Source organism: Acipenser ruthenus, chromosome 19, assembly GCF_902713425.1.
Source record: "Acipenser ruthenus chromosome 19, fAciRut3.2 maternal haplotype, whole genome shotgun sequence".
Taxonomy (NCBI): domain Eukaryota; kingdom Metazoa; phylum Chordata; class Actinopteri; order Acipenseriformes; family Acipenseridae; genus Acipenser; species Acipenser ruthenus.
In genome coordinates this window covers 4,004,918-4,027,889 of record NC_081207.1, presented here as the reverse complement: position 1 = coordinate 4,027,889, position 22,972 = coordinate 4,004,918, and the positions used below count along the sequence as shown (strand labels likewise).

Sequence of the window (22,972 nt, the reverse complement as noted above, 5' to 3'; positions counted from 1 at the left end):
GCAACTTCCCAGTTTTCTTTTATTGAAAAATATATGTTACTTCATATAGGAACAGAGGAAGTCAATATCAAAAGAAGAAAGGGCAGGAACAGCAAAACATACATTTAACATGGTATACGCGACATTAAGAGCACTACTCAAAAATAGATTAAGGCTGAACATTTTTTTTATGATTATTTTCTTCACAAATATACTTGTTGTTCATTACCTCAGAAGAGGGCTTTGTTTTTCCATCCATATTAACTTCCAAAACTCATAAATTGTAATGGAAAACTATAAGAAACAAATGCTGTCGCTCTTGACGCTGATGAAGGCATTAGTAGACATTTTGGTCGACTTGATTTGGTTTCCTGTAGTTTTACCTCAAACAGGTTCCCAGACATTCATCGTCAACAGTACCACCAGACGGATACACAGAGAGAGGGCTTAGTGAGCGTTATATGTACTGCATGTCGTCATTTTTATTTTTATCATGTTACATTTCCCACGCACAGGGATTCCTTGAAGCCAAGGTGGACAGTTTCACTGGAATGCCAGTGTTTGTTTTGAAAGAAAAGTAAAATCATGAGATTTGAATGACTCTTCTTAATTCCCCTTTAATACTTGATTATTATTGAATTATTGCTTTTGTCATTATCATCAGTCTAAAGGCAATGGGGCACAAAAGGGCAATACATACAACGTTTAAATCACTCCCACTGAAGGATTTAGACATGATTTTAATTATTGTAATTATATAATTGCACTGCGATGTTAAAAGTATCAATTTGTCACCTAAAGCGATTGTAGCATGTTTTTATGCTAGTGTTCATTGCTTGTACTTCACAGTAAAACATGCACCAGACTTAATTTAATGGTATTTATAAACAATGAGCAGAATTAGTTATTTCTTCCTTTTTGAAAATAAATGGTCCATATTTTACTAAGAAGAACCTTCAATTGCCTGCTTTTCTTTCCCCAAAAATATAAAAGAGTACCCGGATTTGTCTTACACAGTATAATTTGTTTCTAAACTTTCCAGCTTCAAGGAAAGGCCACTCTGCAGATTAGACAGGAGTACTTTTTTTCTATTAAAAGTGTCGTTTTCAGCTGAAATACAAAAAACAATAAACTGCTTGTTCCAGTCTTTCTTTTTTTTTTATACATATAAAAAGATAGTGTTTTACAAGTTGGTGGTCGTTTTGTTCTCCCCTACTTGGCAAATAAGTTTTGATAAAAAAAAAGAAGTCTGTTCTGTCACGTGTAAATCTGCTTCTCCTCTGCAGTGCGATTGGTCAGTCCAAAGGACAGTACCTTTCAGTTTAGTGTCTTTGGTCTTGTCAACAGGATGTCCTGGACTCAAATCTCAGCTCTGCACCAATTCAGCCCCAAACAAAACATGTCTTCCACTCTCCATCCCAATATTCACACTCTGTTCAGCCTGTAGGCAATAGCTGGCCCATGTATGGCAAGTCCTTGTGGTAAAAACTACATTTCCCAGAAGCAGCATTATCCTCCTCTACCAGTCTCTTTTTTCAGAGGAGTAGCCAATACAAGTTATCATTCCACATTCATTCTCTAGAGGTCCTCTAATTAAGAATTTATAATAATAATAATAATAACAACAATAAAAAAACTGTTCATTATCCTCTTAAGCGTAATCTCAGTAAGACACAAGGAAAAGAACAGATGAGCTACTGTAAATCATTTCTCTACCAGCATTATTTTTTTTGTTTTTCTCAAAATGGTCCTGTGGTTGCCGAAACTGAAGGGAAATACACAGCATCAGTTAAAGGATTAGCAAGTTCTTTTCCCCCCACTAGGTGTTGTTCATTAGGAAGGAGGGATGCTGGATTTCAGTACCACGGTTTATTAGGACCAATTCAGTGAGGTTTTTAGCTGCAGGGATACAAATAAGACTCCCACTGCACAGCAGTTTGATCAACTCCTGAGTTCACTGTGAGTTCAGGATGACACACCGGGACTAATCAAGTTCGTATGGCATGGGTGAAACTGCTCTGTAACAGGAGTCTTATTTCCATCCCTGATATGGATAATATTTTAATGCCATTAACAGAGCTAATGTGCAGCAGTATGATGACATGCTAATTGACTCTCTCTATACATAAATATTGATCCACAAATTGCATCTCCTTCAACATGAGTGGCATGACCACATCTGTGGCCCCGGGGCCCGAACGGGATATACTGTGCACTGTGTTAATGATTTTAATATTTGAATCTGGTATGTGCAATACCCTTAGCCTGACATAAGGTTGCAATGTGATTAAATCTGGATTTCCATCACAGTTTTCCTTCCAGCATTAATTGAACTGGACCGGATGCACAGAGCTGCTTTCCTTGCTGTGGTCTACTTCCATCGTTCCTTAAATCCGAGCAGACAAACCTAGTCTTTCAAGAGTTGTTCTCGAACAGGTTTTCAGTTTCACTGCAGAAAGTCGCATGAGCGACTGAAACGTCTGTTTTGCACATTCGGAGCTCAGCACTGTTGCACTCTGTCCTGTTCATTGTCATTTTGTTAATAAATGTGTATAGTTTGGGATCTGACTTTCTCTACAGTGTGCATGTCCATTCAGGGAACTGCTCATTTAAGCTTTGTAATTCTGTATCATTAGTGTCATCCTTCATGTCCTTAAATTGTATTTTTTAATTACCACAGATTATATTACAGCGTACCAACTAGACTGACCAGCTGTGCTGGAACTACATGCAGCATTGTATGCAGTTTAACCACATGGCTCTTTCTTTCTGTACCTTCTTACCTGCAATCTTCATACAGATCAGATGCAGCTGGTTTTCATAATGGAACCACCTGATTAGATTTCTATAAAAAAGATGCTACTGCAAAGATCTAAAAGATGAACCGAATTCCTTTTTTTTCACTTAAGTTAAACTAGTTTCTTACTGGTGTATTCAAATTACAACCGTTTTAATTAATTAAATACAGAAAAACATGTTCTATCTTATGTTAAAGTTTTAAGGAGAGTTTTCCCTTCCAACGAAGGTTAAATACCAGCTTCCCAGAATCCTAGAAAATAATCAATCCAGGAGACAATATTGCTATACGTTTTCTTTTCTTTGAAAGTCCAGTCCTAAAACACCCAACCGACTTTTTCGGGTGTTTGATTGAAAATGTTTTTTTATTTGAATTAATTTATTTAATAAAACAACACTTTTTTTGGTTTGTTCATACTGTTATTTCGTCGTCATCCTCATCCACAAATGATAAATCCTTGTCTTCCTTCCCCCGTGGAGAGCTGAACTTGGCGCTGTCCATCTCCCCCTGCACTTGGAACTCCCCAGTGGGAGGCTTCTCCTCCAGAGCTGCAGACCCGGAGCTGGGCACAGAGCTGCTGTCCAGATGTTGGCGAGGAAGCCGTAGCCTGGCCTCCGGACTGAAGAGGGCAGTGTGGTTCTCGCTTTCTGAAACCAGGGCAGGTTTCACTGGGAGCTGCTTCAGGGTGGCAGGAGCTGGCGACCCCCTCCCCTCGCTGCTCTTACCTTCCTCGAACCCTAGATCGTCCTCGTCCCAGGCCTTATTATCCATGACGCTCAGGATATCGCCCAGCATGGACGGGCCCAGGTCGATGTGGAAGGACATGATGGATTCGGCGTGCTTCATCCCTCCTCCCGCCCGGGGGAGCGACGCAGGGGGCAGATCTGTGAGCTCCCCGAAGTCTCGCTCGTCTTGGATCTCCTGCTCACATGGCTTGGAGGCTGCGGCACCGTTGACAGGCTTCTCGTAGGACGGTAGCTTCTTGAGGGGGCTGGAGGAGAGGCTTTTGCGAACACGGCTGAGGCTGCCGCCCCCTTGCCCCGCCTCGTTGTCGTCGTTGAGATACGGGAGGGACACCGCAGCCTTCACAAAGTCGGGGGAGCCCCTGGCCGGTGCCAGAGCGGACTCCCGTTTGTCTACCCGCGTCACGGACGAGGATCTCTTGCTGTGTCTGAATGTACGGGACAGGAACCCCGGTTTGGAGCTGGGAGGGTGGGGCGTTTGCTGCGGCGATGGCAGCTGGTCCTCTGTTTGCCGTGGGGGCTCTCCGGAGCGGGTGCTGAGGAACGAGGTGTCCCCAAACTCATCCCCACCTCGCCCCACGTGCATGGTGTGGCGGAAATCGCCCAGGGGTGCGCTGATCATCCCCGCAGTCAGGTCAGCCCGGGAACGACGTTTTGACTGGGAGGTGTTCGAAACCAGCTGCTTTAAGATCGGCATCTTGAAGCTTTCTGCAGATTTCAGTATATAATATATCTATTATAATAAATGTACAGGAAAAACAAGAGTCAGTCAGTAACCAAAGACTAGCGGTGGTAGAAGTATTTCCAGATATTTTCGCATCACATCCATCGCAGTCCTGTTAGACACTGAACACAGGCTGCTGGATTAGGCATTCCGATTTCCACTCTTCAACTCTGCAAAACAAAGAAAAGGAAAGAAGTATTAGGGTTTTAGTGAACAAAAACAATGCATCCCCCGCTTGCTTATGCCACTAATAATACATGTTCTGAACAGGGGCCAGTGTGTAATCCAAGTATGTGTTAATCTGAAAAAGCACAATCTTCAGATACAGTACAAGGATAGCACAGGAGAAAACAGAAAGAACATCTTCCTGAGAAATACTGCCCAAGTTTAGAGTTGATGACGCCCAGGAACAGGAACTCCGATTAGACCGCACAGCATTCCCAGTAAGCCCCTGGGTCTAACCATCACTAAGCAAGACTTCTAATCTGACCCCTGCACAGTTAATAGTGTTAAAGAATATAAATTAAATATTTTCCCTGCCTTTTCAAATGATGTTCCTCTAAGAAAGAGAGAAAAAAAAGGGAAGAAAAGAATATATATGGGCACGAGAAAGATGGAGAAAGTGTGGGGTCTCATGGGAAGCCAAGTGAAGAACGCACTGGCTGTTCACCTGAAACAGTTCAAATAATAAAAAATGACAAGGAGATAGAATAAGAGAAAGTAAAGGAGAGACCCCCCCCTTGTAAAACCATTCAAATAGTCTACCTCTTTAAATCCCCTCTTGGCAGCAGTCCAGGTGATTACTGGGTTACTGGGTACACCTCCAAGACTGGGTTACTGGGTACACCTACCATACCGGATCTGAGTTCAAAACACAGACCACCCCAAAGCTTGAAACAAAAGCTGTTTTCTGTTCCCGGAACTGAATGTTTATTCATCAAAACACGCACTCCAGTCTTGAAAAACTGGATTGTGAAAACAATTGGCATTATTCCAGATACAAGTATTTCAAAGAGCGAAGGAGTCTTGTGTAAAAACTGACTGACTAGAACACAATAGGAATGCTCTGTCAAGTGAACGCTATTTTTCATGAAGACATTAAACAGAATGCTTGTTTTGCTGTTGTGTTGTCATGTCACTGTACACATTTCGAATACCTGCTTCACAAAACACTCCACTGTCCAGAATACACTAGTATTATTTGCCTGGGTCCCATACAAAACAACATAACCCTGCTCTTCACTTTTGCTCAAATGACCACCTTAGTATATGTAATTAATAAAAAAAACTAAATGGATTTTTTTTTTTTTTTTGCTGGTAAGTTTCCCACAACACCATGACCAGCCACTCCCTATGGTCGAGCACTACATTTGAATTTGAATTTTCTGACTGTGGTTTTCTCAGGGAGAAGTGTGGTACTTTCCTCATCTGTGTCATTGTTGCCCTGCCTATCAGGATTAGCACAGTGTCGCTATTTGAAAAGGAAACGCCCTTCAACCGAGCACAAAACCTCATGCGTACCCTGCTGTCATAGCAGAGTGAACTGGCTTCCAGCCTTGTCTGCTCACTACACATATCCTCAGCGAAATTACTGAGATGCCATGGTGGTTTCTTAAAGATGGGGCTGCCTGTCTCTGTGGATCTGTCTTTCCCTCGTCTCTGCTTGCGCCTGTGTCCCACCTCTCTTAGTCCCTCTCTCGGTCTATAAAAGTCATTTTTATTCAACTCTTTCAACACTGCAGACCTGCATGCAGGTTAAGGGGTGTTAACTGCACTCGAAACTGAAGACCTCTCTAGCAGTACAGGAAAGAGAATACCACTGAAAACTGTGGACTGCTTTAGTAGTATAAAATCTTTAGTAGTACAAATCTGTAGACCAGTGAACTAACTATTATACTAATGATGTATTCTCTAAACTTACTTAGTGCTAAGAAAATAGTTAAATGAAAATCCTGTTTTTTAAAACAGATGTTCTTTAAAACTAGACACATAAAAAACCACCATGGAAGCAAGGTTCCGGTCTAAAATTAGACTATTCTGAGCATTCCAAGCTGTGGAATTCATGGAAGCAGACACATGCTGGCCAGGCGAGGTTTTTAACTCAGGAACCTTGAATGTGATTGTGGCATTGGATCCGAGGTCATCCGAACAGCAGGACACGTTGAATTAAGCTGGATGTAATATTGAGAGAGATGATCCTGGATTGACATCACAAGACATACACTGTACAGAGTGGCACTGTAACTTCAAAACACACCATCGTTTAAATCTGAAATCAACTGGACCAAGAGATTCTGGAGTGCTGTTTAATAATAAAGAGCTCATCATTATTCACAGGTCAAAATAATGCCGAAACTCTAAACTAAACTACCACTACTGCACTGGTTTATGCTCTCAACTTCAATCCCTGCCAAACTCTACTGTGTCTCATCTCAAAACAAATAGTCTTGTGTTATTACCAAACCTCATTTGTCACATTTCTGGCATACAAGATCTGTTCAGAACGCAGACGAAATGCAGTTTCACAACAACAGTAAAAGATAAGAGAATAGTCTGGATGACTTGCATACAGTTCCTGAGCTCTAAACCCACCACGCCTCTCTCCATCTGAACCATCATTCAATGCTAGGATAGCTCTGCTCCACCAGCCCCTCTCCCCCCCCCTCCCCTCTCTACCTATTTGGTAGAGAGAGTAACCCAGACCTGAACTACGGCATTGTTTTGCACAAACAGCCTTTCCGGAGTGCCGCAGGCTTTCGAAACACAGCAGGGCCTGCCTCTGTGATTACAAATGTGCATATTTTCAAAAGACAGACCCAAGTCTAGGACGGACACACCAACACAAAACAAAAAGAAAACTAACCGAATAATACCTGAGAATTTAAGACAGAAAAAAAAAAGACACAAAATGGATTGCAAACCCTTAAGACTTGACTATTAAAACACAAAAGACACAGGAAGCACTTGAACCTGACTGATATGCTGGGATTTACTCCATTTATTGATGTAGACTTTATTGTTTTGTTTTCCTTTACAATACAAAGTCCTTTCTTTCTTTTTCTTTCTCTTTCTTTCTTCCTCTTGTCCCTGTCTCACAGTTCAGGTTTTCACACGTGTAAATATTGCAGTTTACCACATCATTATGCCTGTAAACCACTCCCCCTCCCTTCCTTCTCTTCCCGCCCTTTATATTGTATAATCAAGCGCTTGTCTTGTCAATCACACTGCTCTGTGCCACCTGATTGGACACTTTTCCAGCCAACACCCAGCAGCCGAGCTACTTAGAAAAGGGAAATGAATGGGCTGAAAGATATCAAGCATGCACAATGCTGAAAACTCATACAGCAACTGTTTAACACTCATTTGTATCAATAACGATACAGCTTGCTTTACAAGAAGGTCCCAGGGGACTGCAGGCATGGCTTTCTTTTTGAAATGCACATTCTAAAATTAAAACCGCTGTAATAAAATACTTATTTTTCAGTCTGTTGTGTACCTCACACCACTTCTTACACATGCCAAGTTCAAGATTGATTTGACAGGTTTTCACAATAACTACAGGCCCCTTTAAACGAGTAATGCTGGTCTACTTGAACCAAGGTTACTATCACAGTGCAGCAATAAATGTGTGGCATCAGTTCTCATTAAACTCAAGTTTTGCCTCATAACAAAATAAGGCAACATTAATGATCACCTTATCACATACAAAAGACCCAATGAGAGCATGACCCATTTCCTATAATCTTGCCAATTGCCAAGCAATTTAACAACAAATAAAACACTGACCTTCATCTGTCTGCTGTACTGTACCTCTCATTTCTGTCTAGTATTTTTCCACCACTGTACATTTAGGTCTTCCTGTGGACTTAAATGACTTTTTAAGAGACTGCCATCATTTATTATATTAGCTTTCAACCTAATGCACGAAACAATTCATGACTCAGTCACATCACAGCCAGGGTTTACAGAGATGCTGTGACAGCTAGAGGCCTAAATCAAGTTCTGGGAAAGCTGAGCCCTGTACTGTCCTCAGACAGGCTTCTTAAAGCAGACACTGATAACAGCATCCTGCCATCCTGATCGCACACAGGAAACCATCATTAATAATCCACACAGCCCTGTCTCTTTAACAGCCCCAATTGATCGCGATAAATGTGAAATGGAAGACTTTGGACTGTCAGCAAGCCCTGGTATGGTTAGGTTTATGGCTGCAAGGGAAACTGTTAATAATGCAAAGAAGCACTTTGTGTTTTATGACATTGTTCAACATTTCATTACCGTACAGTTTGGCTACTTATTTAAAATTGAACACACTGGAAATACTGGACTGTGGCCCGCTGCAATAAAAGGAGTGTTTCACATTGTATTACCTTGGAGGGGCTCCCTAAGGGCCAACAAGCAATTTTAATAATATTACTACTGTACCATACCCCCCCCCCCAAAAAGGAACATGCTGCTGCATTGTGCATTACTTCTTAAATAATTCCATCAACTTTATTATAGATTTATGCAAGTATTTTAGGAGTACTGGTTTAAATACGAAGCCAAGAACTGCAAAAATTATTCTTTTACTGTAAATACACACAAACATTTTCCTAAGCATAAATCATGTGGTGTGCTGTCAGTTATTCCATTTTAAGAAGCCCTGTGTACAGGTCTGGTGTAACCTTACTGTACAAGTCTGGCTGTTGCAACGCAGCTGGTTTCTATAAAAATGTCAGTTGAGCGCGAATGGTTTCCAGTCAGTGTTAGTGTTATCTGTTAAAGAATCAACCTTACAATCCCTCCGAAGTAATGGTGCCTCTCCAATAAAGAGAAAAACATCTTCTCCCATTCCAAAAGTTTTATAATGGAAGCATTAAAACAAGCATAGGACCAATCGATTGCCCTAGAATTAAACACATTAAGGGTCACCACAGAAGCCGCCTCGTTTTTCTGTATAATTAGTATAAAGAGAATGCAATCAAGATGAAACGTATAAATAGGAAATTTACTGCACTTACTGATCTAGCAGCCAAACTCGTAACTCACAATTGTTTTCCAATACACTGGAACAGACAGAAGAAAACAACGACTCACCTTTGCTTTGCTTGCACTTGCCCACAAACACCAAGCTGAATGTGACCCGTCCGCTGCTTTCACTCAGGCTGGCATAGGAATCCTCAGTTTACTTTTAGAACTAGTTACTGTATTCCAATTCCTACCAAGCTATAAACCCTGGCAAGCAGCGTGAAGACACAGCACGACACAGCACACGGCTCACTGTTAAGTTTTAACGGTTTTTCAACGAAGAGACTCTGTATTACTCTGTCCAGCAGCTCTCGGTTTGCACTGAACCTCAGACACCAGGAAATGACATTACTCTGCTCACAGAAGCTGTTTTATTTACAGTTATGCAAATGAGATCATGCCCACGCTGTTGATTACCTGGGAGAAGGTAATGGCTGTCTGCATGCTAATGTTCCAAGTCTGCATGCCACTGACAAAACAGGTACTGAAGTGGCTTGATTAAAGGTAACTGAAAGGGCTCTTGTGAAACACAGTATATTATGCTAATCCTATCTTCAAACCTAATCAAAGTCTGTTCAAAGTCACATCCAGAAAACTGGCAGACTGGCCAAAAACATGTTCATTGATCAGGGAAGTAAAACTACCCTTCAAGGTGTCAGCCACTGACTTTATATGATAACGTCAGGCATTCAGAATTCTACATTGTAAAACTAATTTAAAGAATCTATCCAGTTACATATTCTACATTCACATTTTATTGCAGCGATATTTAGCAAGTGATAGTACTGTTAATACATGGAGTACCATTTTGTTTATTTAATACTTTGAGTTATTATGAGTGCATTAAATATTTTACACTATAAAAAATGACTTTTTATGTAACTGAGCTAATCACTTCACTTGTTCTGCTTTGCATCAAAGAACATTGTTCAGTAACACAATACAGTAAGGTGTCCTGAGGGACAAGGGGTCTGCCAAGTCAGACTGATTGCCCTTGCTCCAGGTTATCTTCCCAGTATGAAAACAATTGAGCAATTTAGGATGTAAAGCTGATGAAAAGCACAAAAGGGAACGGGATGATAAAGGGTTAAATCCCTCAACACCTGTTTGAAGGAGTTGCTCCCAAATTTCACACTGGATTTCGTTTTAATTCCCCCTGCTTAGGACTTATTCCTATCAGGCTAAAACAAAACAACAGAGTCTCACTAAAGGGGTTGATTTGATCAACCTTAAGCCAACAGCTGGGGTTTTATAAACTTTTTACGGCATTTTACAGCACTGGGAATCCCGTAAAATGATTTTTTTTAAAAACAAACAAAACAAACTGGGGCTGATGTGATCAATCTTTGATTAAATCAATCTTTGATTTAATCAAAGACTGATCACATCAGCCCCAGAGCTTTTGCTCCAGTAAAAAGTTTGCACCATTTTGTTTTTTTCTAAGTGGAATCTGATACAGCAACTCTAAATTTAAAATGTGTGATTACAGGGAAGAGAACAAGTATGGTAATTACATAGGTTTTGGGACCCTGTTATTAAGCAAGTGCAAAGGTCCGACACAGTGAATATCACTCCAGCTGGCACATGTTACACAATAGAAGTGTGACTCACAGAAACACAATGAAGGTTACAAATCATACCAACAGAGCCCCAGGGGGTTCCTTCTCCAACGTCAGAGTCTAAAACAATATTACAAGTTGCAGTCTGTCGGTTTAAGGCATAAAACCACCAGTGAAAAGGGCCTGCAAGCGACAAACGGAAACAGAGGCTGCCATGGTAGTGTTGGCACAATACCAAACTACACTTTAGTAAAACAAAAAGGAGCACAACGAGTCCAGAACTCCCAGGTACAGGCAGCAACAAGCCGACTACTACAAGACAAAAGTTAATCCTTAGCGGGTTTAACCAATTTGCACCAATTAGAACCGACCTCAGCTCAGACGTGTGGATCCGTGTCCCTGCCATAACCTTTCACCGCTCGAACCCAAGGCAGTGAGGTAGAAATGTTGCCAGGGAGACACGCTGCCTGTACACAAGCCAATCACGTCGCAGTAGGGCTGTGTATTGAGCAGGGTTGGCTGATTTAAATCACTTTATTTTTTTTAAATCATTGACTTAAATCATTTTTTCATTTACTACCTATTTTATATAGTTTCTCAAGGAAAAGACATGAAAAGTATGTCTTAAACTTTTATTAACACAAACATCTTAAACTCTTACTGTCTATAAACTAAAACTCTTAGGGCTGTATTCTGATCACAGCGCAAATGCGAGTGCAAGTGTGAATGGCGCCTGCCCGATTCTGTGGTGCACAAATGAAGCAAAGATGTAAAAAAAAATAATTCTGTTCTGAAATGGTATTTTGAAGAGAAGTCTTGCCCCGTTACAGAGCGCCTGCCCCATCATTAACATATTCACAGAAGCGATTCTGATGACAGTGCAATGGGGTCTCAAATAGACAACTGAGCTCTGTGTTAAGACCCGCTGAAACCAGGTTTATTTAGTGGTGCAATCAGGAACTTTAACAATTGAACACACTATAAAAAGCAAAGTAGACCGAAGTAGCAACTGCGTGTGTTTGGACTGACACAGAAAGAGGAAATCAGAGAAAGAAAAGTAAAAGAAAAGAATGACTGGGATGAGCGAGGGGTTTTTTTCTCTGGCGTACTCCATCGCTCAATTCTTGTAGTTCACATTTAGAGGATGCCTCAGTGATAAATAGTTTGCTTTATTTATGTATTCATTTAAGATTGAGTAATTTAGTTTGGTATGTAACTATTCACAAACCACCATTTACAACAGCCTTAAATGTACAGTTTGGAGGTACTGTAGAGCTACAACTACGGTACTACAAAAACATTCCATAATTAAAAAAAAAATAAAAATAAATAAATAAATAAAAATTGATTTAAATAAAAATAATCTGATTTAAATCAAATAAATCCAATTTTTTGATTAAAAAAAAAAAAAAAAAAAAAAAAAAAATCAAAACAAAATCGCCAACCCTGGTTTTGAATCTCAATGTACTAATCACCAAATGGTAGGCAAGAATTTTGAGATTCCATCACAAGATGTTACAACAGTGACAACACTAGTATGAAAAGGGTCAAGTCACGTTTTGAAGAATGGTCCCCAACACATCTTGCCATTCACGCAGCCATGGGACTGAAATATGAACACCTGGTTCATTTGAATGCTTAACATTTGAAATCAAAACAATCTCACAACGTTGGTTTTAGCATAGCAGGAAAAGGCGTTTCTGTGTCAGAGTTAAATCTGCAGGCTTTTTACAGTGACTTCATTTGACTTTTTTAAAACCCTCACACAGGCACACACAGAAAGTGCATTTAACTAAAACTATAAAATAAAAATGAAAGCACACTTTCTGTAAATGGTTCGAGACAGGAGACAGAGAGAGGCAGGCGATGCAGTGGAACTGGAAGTGACATTCCGGCAGCATTGTGCTCCTGGAATATGGAACTCATTACCTGAGCTGCTTGGAATGCAACCAAGCCTTTTAAAATAACCAGACAGAGGGCATGTTGTACCCATTGAAAATGAATCACGGCTACCGTTTGGAAGTAAACATAGAATTGTGTAGAAGGTTCTATAAGACACAAGCTGATATCTTTTTTTTTTACACAGCACCCTTGACTATATACTATACAATTAACATTACAGCTAATCTTAATGTGACGTAATATCCACTGGATATAAACTATCTCATATAAAACATTTTTTATTTCAGCACGCTGGATCATATCAATATCTACTCATATTGAGTGAGGCAATGAATTAACTATGTACTGTATGCAGCTTTTGAAAAGGGCAAGACTCCTGTACAGCTTTCAGCAAAGCTCAGTTCACACAAAACAAGACACACTAAACCAGACACAGTTTACAGAATTCGGTTCTTTACTGTAGCCCTGGAAACAATGCCAACAGCATTAGAGGCACGATCGCTGTCTGAAACAACTCTGTTGTGTTGAATGTTCTTCACAGAAATCCATGAACAGAAAAGCTGTTCGTTAATAAGGAGTTAACAGCAACACTGTTTTTAAAATTCACCAAACCAGCGTTTCACTGCTGCTAGAACAGCCTCAGTACTGCAGACAGATTCGCACACCTGGTCAGCCAGCAAGTACATGGGAAAGGCAGAGAGGACTGTGGGATTGTGGAGGAGAGACTGGGGAAAGGTAGTACTGACCTTTCAATTAGGATGCGCTGGGAGGGAGAGAGGCAGCATTTCCCTGATAACCCTGGCTTTACTATGGAAATAAGTCAGTGTGTCCTTTAGTACCACATCACATCCTGCCCCTCCTACAGAAACAGTGTGGTTCTTCTCAAACAAACAGTACACCTGTGCTCCCTGTAACACGCCAAACTACACAAGAACTGGTCTTCACCTTCATTTCAATTGTCGTTGAGATGAAACAGAAGGTAAGGAAAGTCACAGAATTAAGAGGAAGGTGTGAATTCCAAATAATACAACTCAGTACTTAAGCATTACAGGAATTTACTTTCCAATGAAAAATAAAAACCTGTAAAAGTTTCCATCGGTATTTTTGCAGTTTTCCCCCATGCTTTTCCCACAGTTGTACAATGAATTTAGCAAACGTTTACCCAGTTTGCCATGCTTATTAATATGCTTTACCATGCCTCATATTCTTTACAATGCTTACCTATACTTTATCAAGCTTTCACTATGGGAAAGTTTCAGACAGAACATTCTGAGCTTCTCAAACTAACTGAATAAGTTGCAGAGTAATGAAATATATATAAAGTAGCAGAATTATTTTATTTATAATGTAACTCACACCCTAACGGAAGTTTGATCACGCCTGTTCTATTATTTTTTAATTATCACTCCCATACCTCAAGGCTCTTCCTGTTTGTTGTAACCCTGACAAGCGACTCTGAATGTCTCACATGAATTGGGAGTGTTGAACTGTAACTGTGGGGCAGTGCCGGGGCCCATCTGCGCTGAATCCTCCACTCCCAGCACTTGAGAGTGTTGAAAGCCGGTTCAAATTACAGAACAAGCCTTTCAGTCGCTATACAGACTAAACACGCTGAGGTTATTTTCTACAGCAGCGTGGGAGAATATATAAAAGATCCCTTGAAAACATTCCCTCCCAGAATAAAAATAAATAAAAAAATAACACCCTTCCCTTTACAAAGGAATGGTACAAAAAAAGCAGTTTTATTTTTTGTTTTTCTTCTTCATTCAAGTGCTCAGTGCTACAGAACAGACTGAATAACACCAGTGAAAAAACCCAGATGCCCCCCATCATATACAATGGAAACAATGAGAGACAGGCAAGGATTATTCCATCTGGGTTCTGTCAGAACTGTCAAGGCACACCAATACAAGAACTGTGTCCTCTTTAAAGACTACTTAATGGATTACAGCAGTAAAAACCATAACGCAAGGATTTCAATAAAAAACTAAACAAAGGGCACGTCCACTTGGTTCTTTTCATTAGGAATTGAAGATCACTACGATCAGACTTGTTCATTCACAATATATAATTATTATACACTCTAGAACATGCTAGAATATGTAGCAATAGTTATGTCACTACTGCAAGTTACTTTATGTATTACTATGAATAAGCATGTCTGTATCCTGCATAAACAGATTATAATACAGCTCATTTACCATTAAATCTATATAGCGCACAGCACAGTAGTAATTGTCAGGTATAGAGGCCTGGTTAGCACACTTTTTTTATTTTGGAACAAACAGCACATTACAATAAAACAGGCAGAAAAAGACCCTAAGTTCCAATTTTCCACCCACAACCACCCCACCATCTGCCCATAGCTACACCCCACCCCCCACAGTACCTCGAGAACCCCCATCACTCCCCGTTAGTAGATGCTACAACCAACACAGATTTTATGATATCTGCAGCTGATTTCCAGGCTAGAACATTCGACCCCCTGGCGCCATGGATCCGAGCCGTAGAGAGCTCCATGTGAAAAACATCAAGGTAAGAGAGGATCGACTGGCGATCGGGGAGAGAGTGCAGTGGCTGCCAGCGTAAAGCAATCATTTTTTTTGCTGCAGTAAGGCCTGCCAGCCAGATCCGTCTCTGCTGTGATGATAGGTCAAGGGATGAGTCATCATTCAGCAGAAGTAACGGAGCAGAACAGGAAATATCTTTAGACAAAATAGTGGATAAAGCAGTAGAGACCTGTCCCCAGAAACTGGCTACATCTGGACACTCCCAGACCATATGTAAGAAAGTGCCATGGGTACCCTGAGAGCAGAACAAAGAGACAGGGGTAGGGACAAGTTTCATTCGAAATCGTTTACGAGGGCTCAGATATAGTCTGTGAAGAAAATTATTGGTTAGCACACTTTCAGAGCATTGCACACAAGAGGATTCGTTAACAGAGGTGCTTGTCAAAGCATATATATGTATAAATAAAGGAATACAGAACTCTCTACAAGCTGAATGTGCTTAATGTTGCGTCCCGGGGAGGTTAGATAACAGATCTTGTGCACGTGGTTCACCATCCTATTTGCACACTGCTACGTCTTGTGCCCAGCCATGCAGAATGAAAACTATTATAAAGAGAACAATGGGGATTGCTGAACTGGGACTACTTCAGTGCCATGTTGTAAGTGCAGCCTTAAGTGGAGCCAATTAATGTAAAATTGCTATTGATTGCTAAGCAGCCAAGACATTATTCAGCTGCACCGGGCTCTTGGCAATAGCCCGGAGGCTCGGACGAGGTTCCTGAGTTGAGGGTTATTCATTGTCACCGGGCGATTACTGGAAAGCTCCTAGAAGAGGTAGGAAAACTGGCGCAGCCCCACTGCCAAGTTTTAGAAAGAGAAGGAACTTGGTGGCCCATGTCAAGTTCTGCTAACTGCCCCCAAAAAAGTAGCTAGTTTTCATCATGGGTTTAATAATTATCGTAATTTCTTCTTAACATAAAAATGACCTATTTACCAAATCAGGAGAACTGAAGACTAACCTCATGTCTGGCACCAACATTTTTGACATCTCCTGCATTTGATCCTTTTGCCAACAAACAACAACAAAAAAGTCCATCAAACAAACAGACTACAGACCCACAAAAAGCATTTTTATAACACCCCTTGAACTGAATCTGCAACTGAGTGTACAGAAGGTGAAGTACTTTTCATGGTATTGAGGGGAATAAACGTCTTCAAAATGAGAAACAAACCAGCACTTTTGAACATTACATCACCGTTCAGAAGACTTGATCAAAATCAAATGCACTAAAACAGCACTGTAGTCACGCCTTTTTGGCACATCGTTCCCTCGTTCTATAGAAAGAAACCTTATTGGGCATCAGTTCAAGTATGTTTCTCTTGTTCATGCTGCTACGTGTGGACAGTACTGACCACTCAACTTGTTCTGCTCCAGTAATGACTGGAAGAGCCCTAGTGTAGCAGTCTGCAGGGTCACACGGAGAAAGAGGTCATCCTTAGTGTTTGTAAGGTCAATGGTAATCTGGCATCTAGATTCTTGCTCCCTTCCAGTCTAAACACCCCACCAGAACAGGCATGCTGAATCCTGCAAGAGGGCCTGAACAAATGTACCAGCATTCACTCACTGTCTTATAATCTAGCAGCTAATTCCACAAAAACAAATAGGACCTGTGTACATGTAAAGAATGGCAATAAATATTTGTATTGCAACACCTTGGGTAAAAAAAAAAAACCAATACATAAGAGCCACAGTTAACGTAGAGCTTATTGTGGCTAATCATTGCAATGTCTAAGCATCTATCCCTTTGAAAGCACATGCCTGCTTTTTGATAACCTGTTTGGTTTGTCTAAGCTACAGAAGAATGCAGTAAAATAAAAAAGACCACCTGTCTGACTTGGCATGGAGGCAAAGTGAGCCTGGATAACTTCAATGCTTGGTTCAAGATGCTGAACCCAAATCACAGTCTTACTGCTGCAGAAGAAAGCGCAGCGATGAGATGTTCACATACACCCGAGAAAGGCAATGGAACCCAGCATAGCTTTAGCAACACTTAAACATGGGCCAGGCATTACATCTGGGGTGGAGGCCAATCCTCTGAAAGCATCCTTGGCATCAGCCCCGGTTTGCCCAGCAGTCACAGACAAGTTTAGTCGTGATTGTGACAGCCTACTGCAGCTCGGGTTGGCAGTGAATGCAGCAATTTAAACTGGCACGGTACAGGAAAAATGAGGTTAAGATATATAGTAACGAAGGTGTAGTTTGGCATATTTAAAGTAATGATCATGATGTCGTCTCATTCAAAACGTATGTGCTAAACTGCCTACTTTCAATGTTCTGGCAAATCTCACAAGATACGCAGGGTCAGGCTGTTCAGTTTTATGGATGGGAGCTTGCCATGGAACAGCTGTGCTAAAGGCAGGGGTATGAATGACTCTGTAGGGGACTCTCACAGCTGCACCGGTGCCCCAGGGAACTAGTATGAGGAAGAGCAGGACAGCAAACCCAAGTGTACCAGTTAGATTCCAGTTTAAGTGAATAGCCCTGGCCATTGCTAAATTAATAAAACTATCTCTTCCCAAGCCCTAGACTGCAGAGAATCACTGGGAATGGGGGTTTTGTGGATGGTTCCTAATTCTTGAGCTGCAGAACTGCTGTTTTTTTCCCCACTGAAGTTGGGTCCTTGTTAGAAAAAGAGAAACCAAATTGTAACTGAACAAGATTCCATATTAATACAGTTCTCCCACATTCCACACTAATACAGGGATTTCACGATCTCACTTGCACATAAAGTGAAATATTGAAGGAAGTGAGTTAATGAACTTTAATAAAAAGAAGAAGGGAAAAAATAAAACCTGCATTAAACCACTTGTATGGGTTACTCCATTTATGTAGAGATCCCTTATAGAGTAGGGATTATAAATGAGTGCATTCACTCCATTAGCTTTAGACACCTCTCATCCACCACTCAGCACTAACACAACTCCTATGACACTCCAGGGCTGCCCCTAAATTGTATATATACACACACACACTATATCGTGCATAGAAATATTTGGGTAGGAGTTAACTTGACAAGTTGGGTGGGTTGCGGCCAGACAAACTTGGGTGTCAGTATATGAGATTCCTGCAAACAAAGGTTAACCAGGACCTTTCCTAGAGCGACAGACAGCTTTCATGTGATCACAGTTTAATCCCCTTACTAATTAACACAATGGTAATTGCCAAGTTCAAGGTATTGGGTATTGGCCAAGGCATGTGCCTAACCTAGCCAAACATTTAGCTCCCGAAAGTCGCCACGTGTTTCTGTTTCCCAGACGCACAGCTGTTGTTCATACAGTATATATGTTGGTTTAAAGCCAGTGCTGGGAAGAAACTCACACTAGTTGTGCACCCAGTTCTGCAGGACTATCTTAGGTCTGTTACTGAAATTACTGAGGTGGAATTTGAAGTCAGGCCTCTGCTAAATCTGCTCTGAGCTCATTACACTTATCACAGCATGAGTAAGCTTCTCCATAGACTGTCGGTTAGTGACTATTTATTTACCAGGGGCCTGATTGCTCAAACTCCAGGCTCCTTATCTTAGATATATAATATATGTTATCAGAAGGAGCTGTGAAACCCAGGGATGGGATAGTGTGAGTTACCAAGCCTGCAGTATGCCCTGAAGTAACCCTGCATTCACCACACTGCAATAAAACCAGATAGGGGGAGGGACCAAAGGATGGGCTCTAGGGATTCTGCAACCATGGGGCATAAAGGTGTCTGTTTATCAAACCTACCTGTGTAATGGCATTACTGCTTAATGGGCATTGTTAGTCTTGATGAACAGAAGAATGTAGCACCTTTACAGGGACACACACTAAACCCTCCAGTTAGGAGTAAACTGCTTTGGCATACAAGATGGTTTTAAGGGGAGGGGAGGGGGCTGCAGCAGCTCATAAAATAACTCCCAAATGAGGCTGACCTGAGGTCACCACGAACATCAGCCCTCTCTTACATTTGTAATCTTCAGTTAATATGCCTTCACGAACAGTATGTACAGTAATACACCAAAAAGGGGTTTATTGCAAGGAAAATGGATTGGGTGGGCGGGGTTGTCAGTCAGGATGCCTCATGTACTGAGCCAAGAAAGTTGAGCAAGCTTACCATACTAACCCAGTATTTTCTTCCCAGTTCAAAAGCTGTCCTAATCGCTAATGAGACTATACAAAAGCAATAACCTGCCTGGGGTTTCATGACCTTGACATAATGTGTCATTGGTATGATCAATAACGACTCCAAAATGGTTATTCGTCAGAAACGGTTTCTCCCGCATTAAAAATAATTGTGAGGCGATCATAATGAATCACGCTTGTGTGAAATGACCTCCCGGAGCCGCTCTCTCCAGACCTGACCAGCACAGTTTAGTTAACTCGCTCAGATGTGTTGTCACAGGACTTCGACTGTGATGAAATTTTACCAGAACCAAAATTCAGGTTTGCTAAACGGTCTCCAGAGAAGACTATATCTGACAAAGGCGGCACCTCCTACTGATAATCTTGGATACATAAAATAACCAATTGTGATTACATTATGGGCAGCGCTGCCTAGTGTAACTAGGGTATTTGTTTGAGGCATAAAATATTTAGAACACTGAACGTAAATTATTTTTTCTCCTCAGTCCTACTCATGTTTATATAAAAGTGGTGTTTAATAAATGTCGGTTCACAGTTTGTTTCATTTTTTGTTGGTTTTTAAATTGCATTGTTTACCGCTAAATTTACGAGACCATCTGGTCTGTCTTAAGTCTTGCGACATTCAGCCGGAGAGCAACGAACAAGGTTGGTACACTACCCTAATCAATGAGCAGATATGGAAAGAACTGTAACACGCAAACCACCCACAACCAAGTTTGTTTTGGTTTAAACCATTAAGTCAGTAGTAGTCAACTTTCCTTACATCAAAACGTAGCGTATTCACATTCACCAAAGTGCTTTGTTGGTCGCCGTCCTTTTGTTGTGAACGAAAACACAAGCGACATAAATCGACTGCAGTTGTCTGATAAATGGTACAACACAAAAATGATAACTACATACCCCAAAAAAGACCAGGAGACTAACCACCAGCAGAAGTGGCGTCTATTTTAGGCAGCAAGCAGGCTTTTGTAATGATCTGTAAAGGTTATTATGATAACTGACCGACCACAATCCAGGAACACCCTGTGCAAAGTACTGCAGCTGCTGTCACAAACCACGGCGAGGAGCCCGTACTGAACCGCATAAGCAATGCAGCATACACAGGTAAACAATACCGTACCTTCCCAAAACATATTAACAAACACAACTAAAACATTAGTAAACAGAACCCCCGCCCTTCCTAAACACCTCTTGCATCAATCTCTATTTATTTTACCTTTGGTAAAGTTACATTTTAAATCAAATGCTGTTAAAATAAACACACACACAACAACATATAGGAAGTTTAAAATAAAAATCACAAAACAAATACAAAATAAGAATTATAAACACTGGCTCATAGGTAGCATTGTTATCGAATTGTAAGTGTTACTGTATAACAGAAACACCATGTTTATTTATTCATTGTTGCCGTAATTTCGTAAACCCGTAGTTTAACTCACCCCCAGTTCAAAGCGCTCAGCCGATTGATTATTCGTCCTCTGCTCACTGAATGAAGAGGGCTGCTTCGTTCGTCATACTTTCCCTATTCCCTAAGGCGTGTTACTCCTGTGCTCCAAAAAACAGCACGTTGAAGTTCACAGCTTTGTACACCCCGAGTTCATTTCTTTACTGCGCTGGTGTTTATACGGTATACCGCAGGTTCAATGTGAACAGGCATGTGTGGTTTTCCAGACGACTGTAAAAGGCGTGTGTGTTGTTTTCTTTTTCTCAATAAACCGAACTAGTTTGTGTTGCAGCCCAGGTGCTTTGTCGTGCACAAAGCTTTGTTTGCAGTGTGATGATGGCGCACTCACTCAAACTACCCCTATCTCTCTCCGCAGTACAGTCACCACCCCTTGCATATATTTAAAGAGACAAAAACAATTTTATACTGTCGCTAAAAGCCGAATGAGAACTCGAACCTTCAAATCTGTATCCCCTGACTCAATGCGCATGCGTAAAATGAGATCGGCCCACGGGCACGGCTCGCTGTGTTGCCAGATCAGAGGATTTGTGTTTCTGCTCAGGGCAATCTGGAGGGAAGCAATGGGCAGAGGTTTTTTTTAAAGGTACAATTTGAATTTTAGAGGATTTTCTAAAGGGTTTTTTCGGTCTCAAAACATTTTGTTCCCTAAGATTAATTCATAATGTGCACGTCCTTCCTTTATTAATATTGTGGATGCGCTGTGACATAATGCCTGTTGGCGGCTGCGAACGCTGATTTCTATAGAATATAATATTACTGTAGGTTTAAGAATTACACAAGTACATTTATTCCAACGTATTGCATTCATGATAACTGCATATTCCCGCTAACTTTTTTTAAAAAAGTGAAGCACATTTCCTATGAAAATGCACATGCAGTAGATTCCTGTCAATTGCATGTCCTGTGTGCCTAACACTGTTAAAATAGTAACAGTTTTGTGCATTTAACCAGAATAAGGAAGATACATTTTCAAAAGAAAAATACTTCACAATTGTATGCAATTATACGGTATACAGTTAAATGTATTACACTGTATATGTTACTGATAATTGCATATTATCTGCATTTTGCAATCATTTAGTAACGTATTCGACAGGACGACATGATTTCTTTGTGACGTGTATAATCAGCTGGCCTAAACGTATTTGACGCGTTCTTGAATACGCAACTTACCACAATGGTCTTACCTGAACAAACTTACTTGAGTTTTACAACATACGTTATCATTAGTCTAACAAATTAATGCTTAGTGTCTTAACTATGCAGCCGACCTGTTATGTAGCTAAACGATTGTGCTGATTTGAAATTACCCGATTATATATATATATATATATATATATATATATATATATATATATATATATATATATATATATATATATATATAGGATTTCAAAACTTGAAAGTAAATGATCACAAAAGTTTTCTAATGAGTAATTTGAGAATTAATTTAATGTTGTGGCTCTATGCCTCGTGCTGTTATGTCTAGAATAAACACGAGTCGTGTAAATTATTAAAATGCATAATGTATTAGACATGCAGTGTGGAGTAGTGGTTAGGGCTCTGGACTCTTGACCGGAGGGTTGTGGGTTCAATCCCTGGTAGGGGACACTGCTGCTGTACCCTTGATCAAGGTACTTTACCTGGATTGCTGCACTAAAAACCTAACTGTATAAATGGGTAACTGTATGTAAAAATAATGTGATATCTTGTAACAATTGTAAGTCGCCATGGATAAGGCCGTCTGCTAAGAAATAAATAATAACATAACGTTATTGTTTACAAATATTTATTTATATATGTATTTTATATACAGTACGCACGCAACGCACACACAAGATTGCTATTGGGTGTAAGTACACTAAGAAACACAGTGGATACCAAATCAAAATATCACAGTCTATGGCTGTATTATTTTTTGGTACCTCCTATATATTTCATGCAGTGGTGCTAACTCTCACAGTATGTCTACCTATGGCCCATTGTCACACACAAATGGTTTGCTTGAAATTGGGTGTATTTTTAAGTGAGAAACACATGGGATACCAAATAATACAGCCATAGACTCTGATATTGTCTGCTGTCTAATTTGGTATCCCCTTTG

General features: G+C 40.6%; 1 protein-coding gene across 2 annotated transcripts; it reads right to left on the bottom strand.

The window, feature by feature from the left end:
* On the bottom strand, positions 1–21,404 carry LOC117424247 (cdc42 effector protein 4-like). 2 transcript variants are annotated; one of them, XM_034040428.3, is made up of 2 exons: positions 20,843–21,404; positions 1–4,413 (listed from the first exon to the last, which is right to left on the bottom strand). In XM_034040428.3, the coding sequence occupies exon 2, from the start codon at positions 4,214–4,216 to the stop codon at positions 3,188–3,190; it is 1,029 nt and encodes a 342-aa protein (XP_033896319.1). In that variant the 5' UTR covers positions 4,217–4,413; positions 20,843–21,404; the 3' UTR covers positions 1–3,187. The 2 variants fall into 2 exon arrangements, with proteins under 2 accessions (XP_033896319.1, XP_034784167.1); XM_034928276.2 differs by lacking the exon at positions 20,843–21,404 and adding an exon at positions 9,323–9,345.
* Positions 21,405–22,972: the final 1,568 nt, after the last annotated feature.

What these genes read in the sequence shown, in the direction of transcription:
- LOC117424247 (XM_034040428.3), bottom strand. Translation starts at nt 4,216, where the DNA reads ATGCCGATCTTAAAGCAGCTGGTTTCGAACACCTCCCAGTCAAAACGT.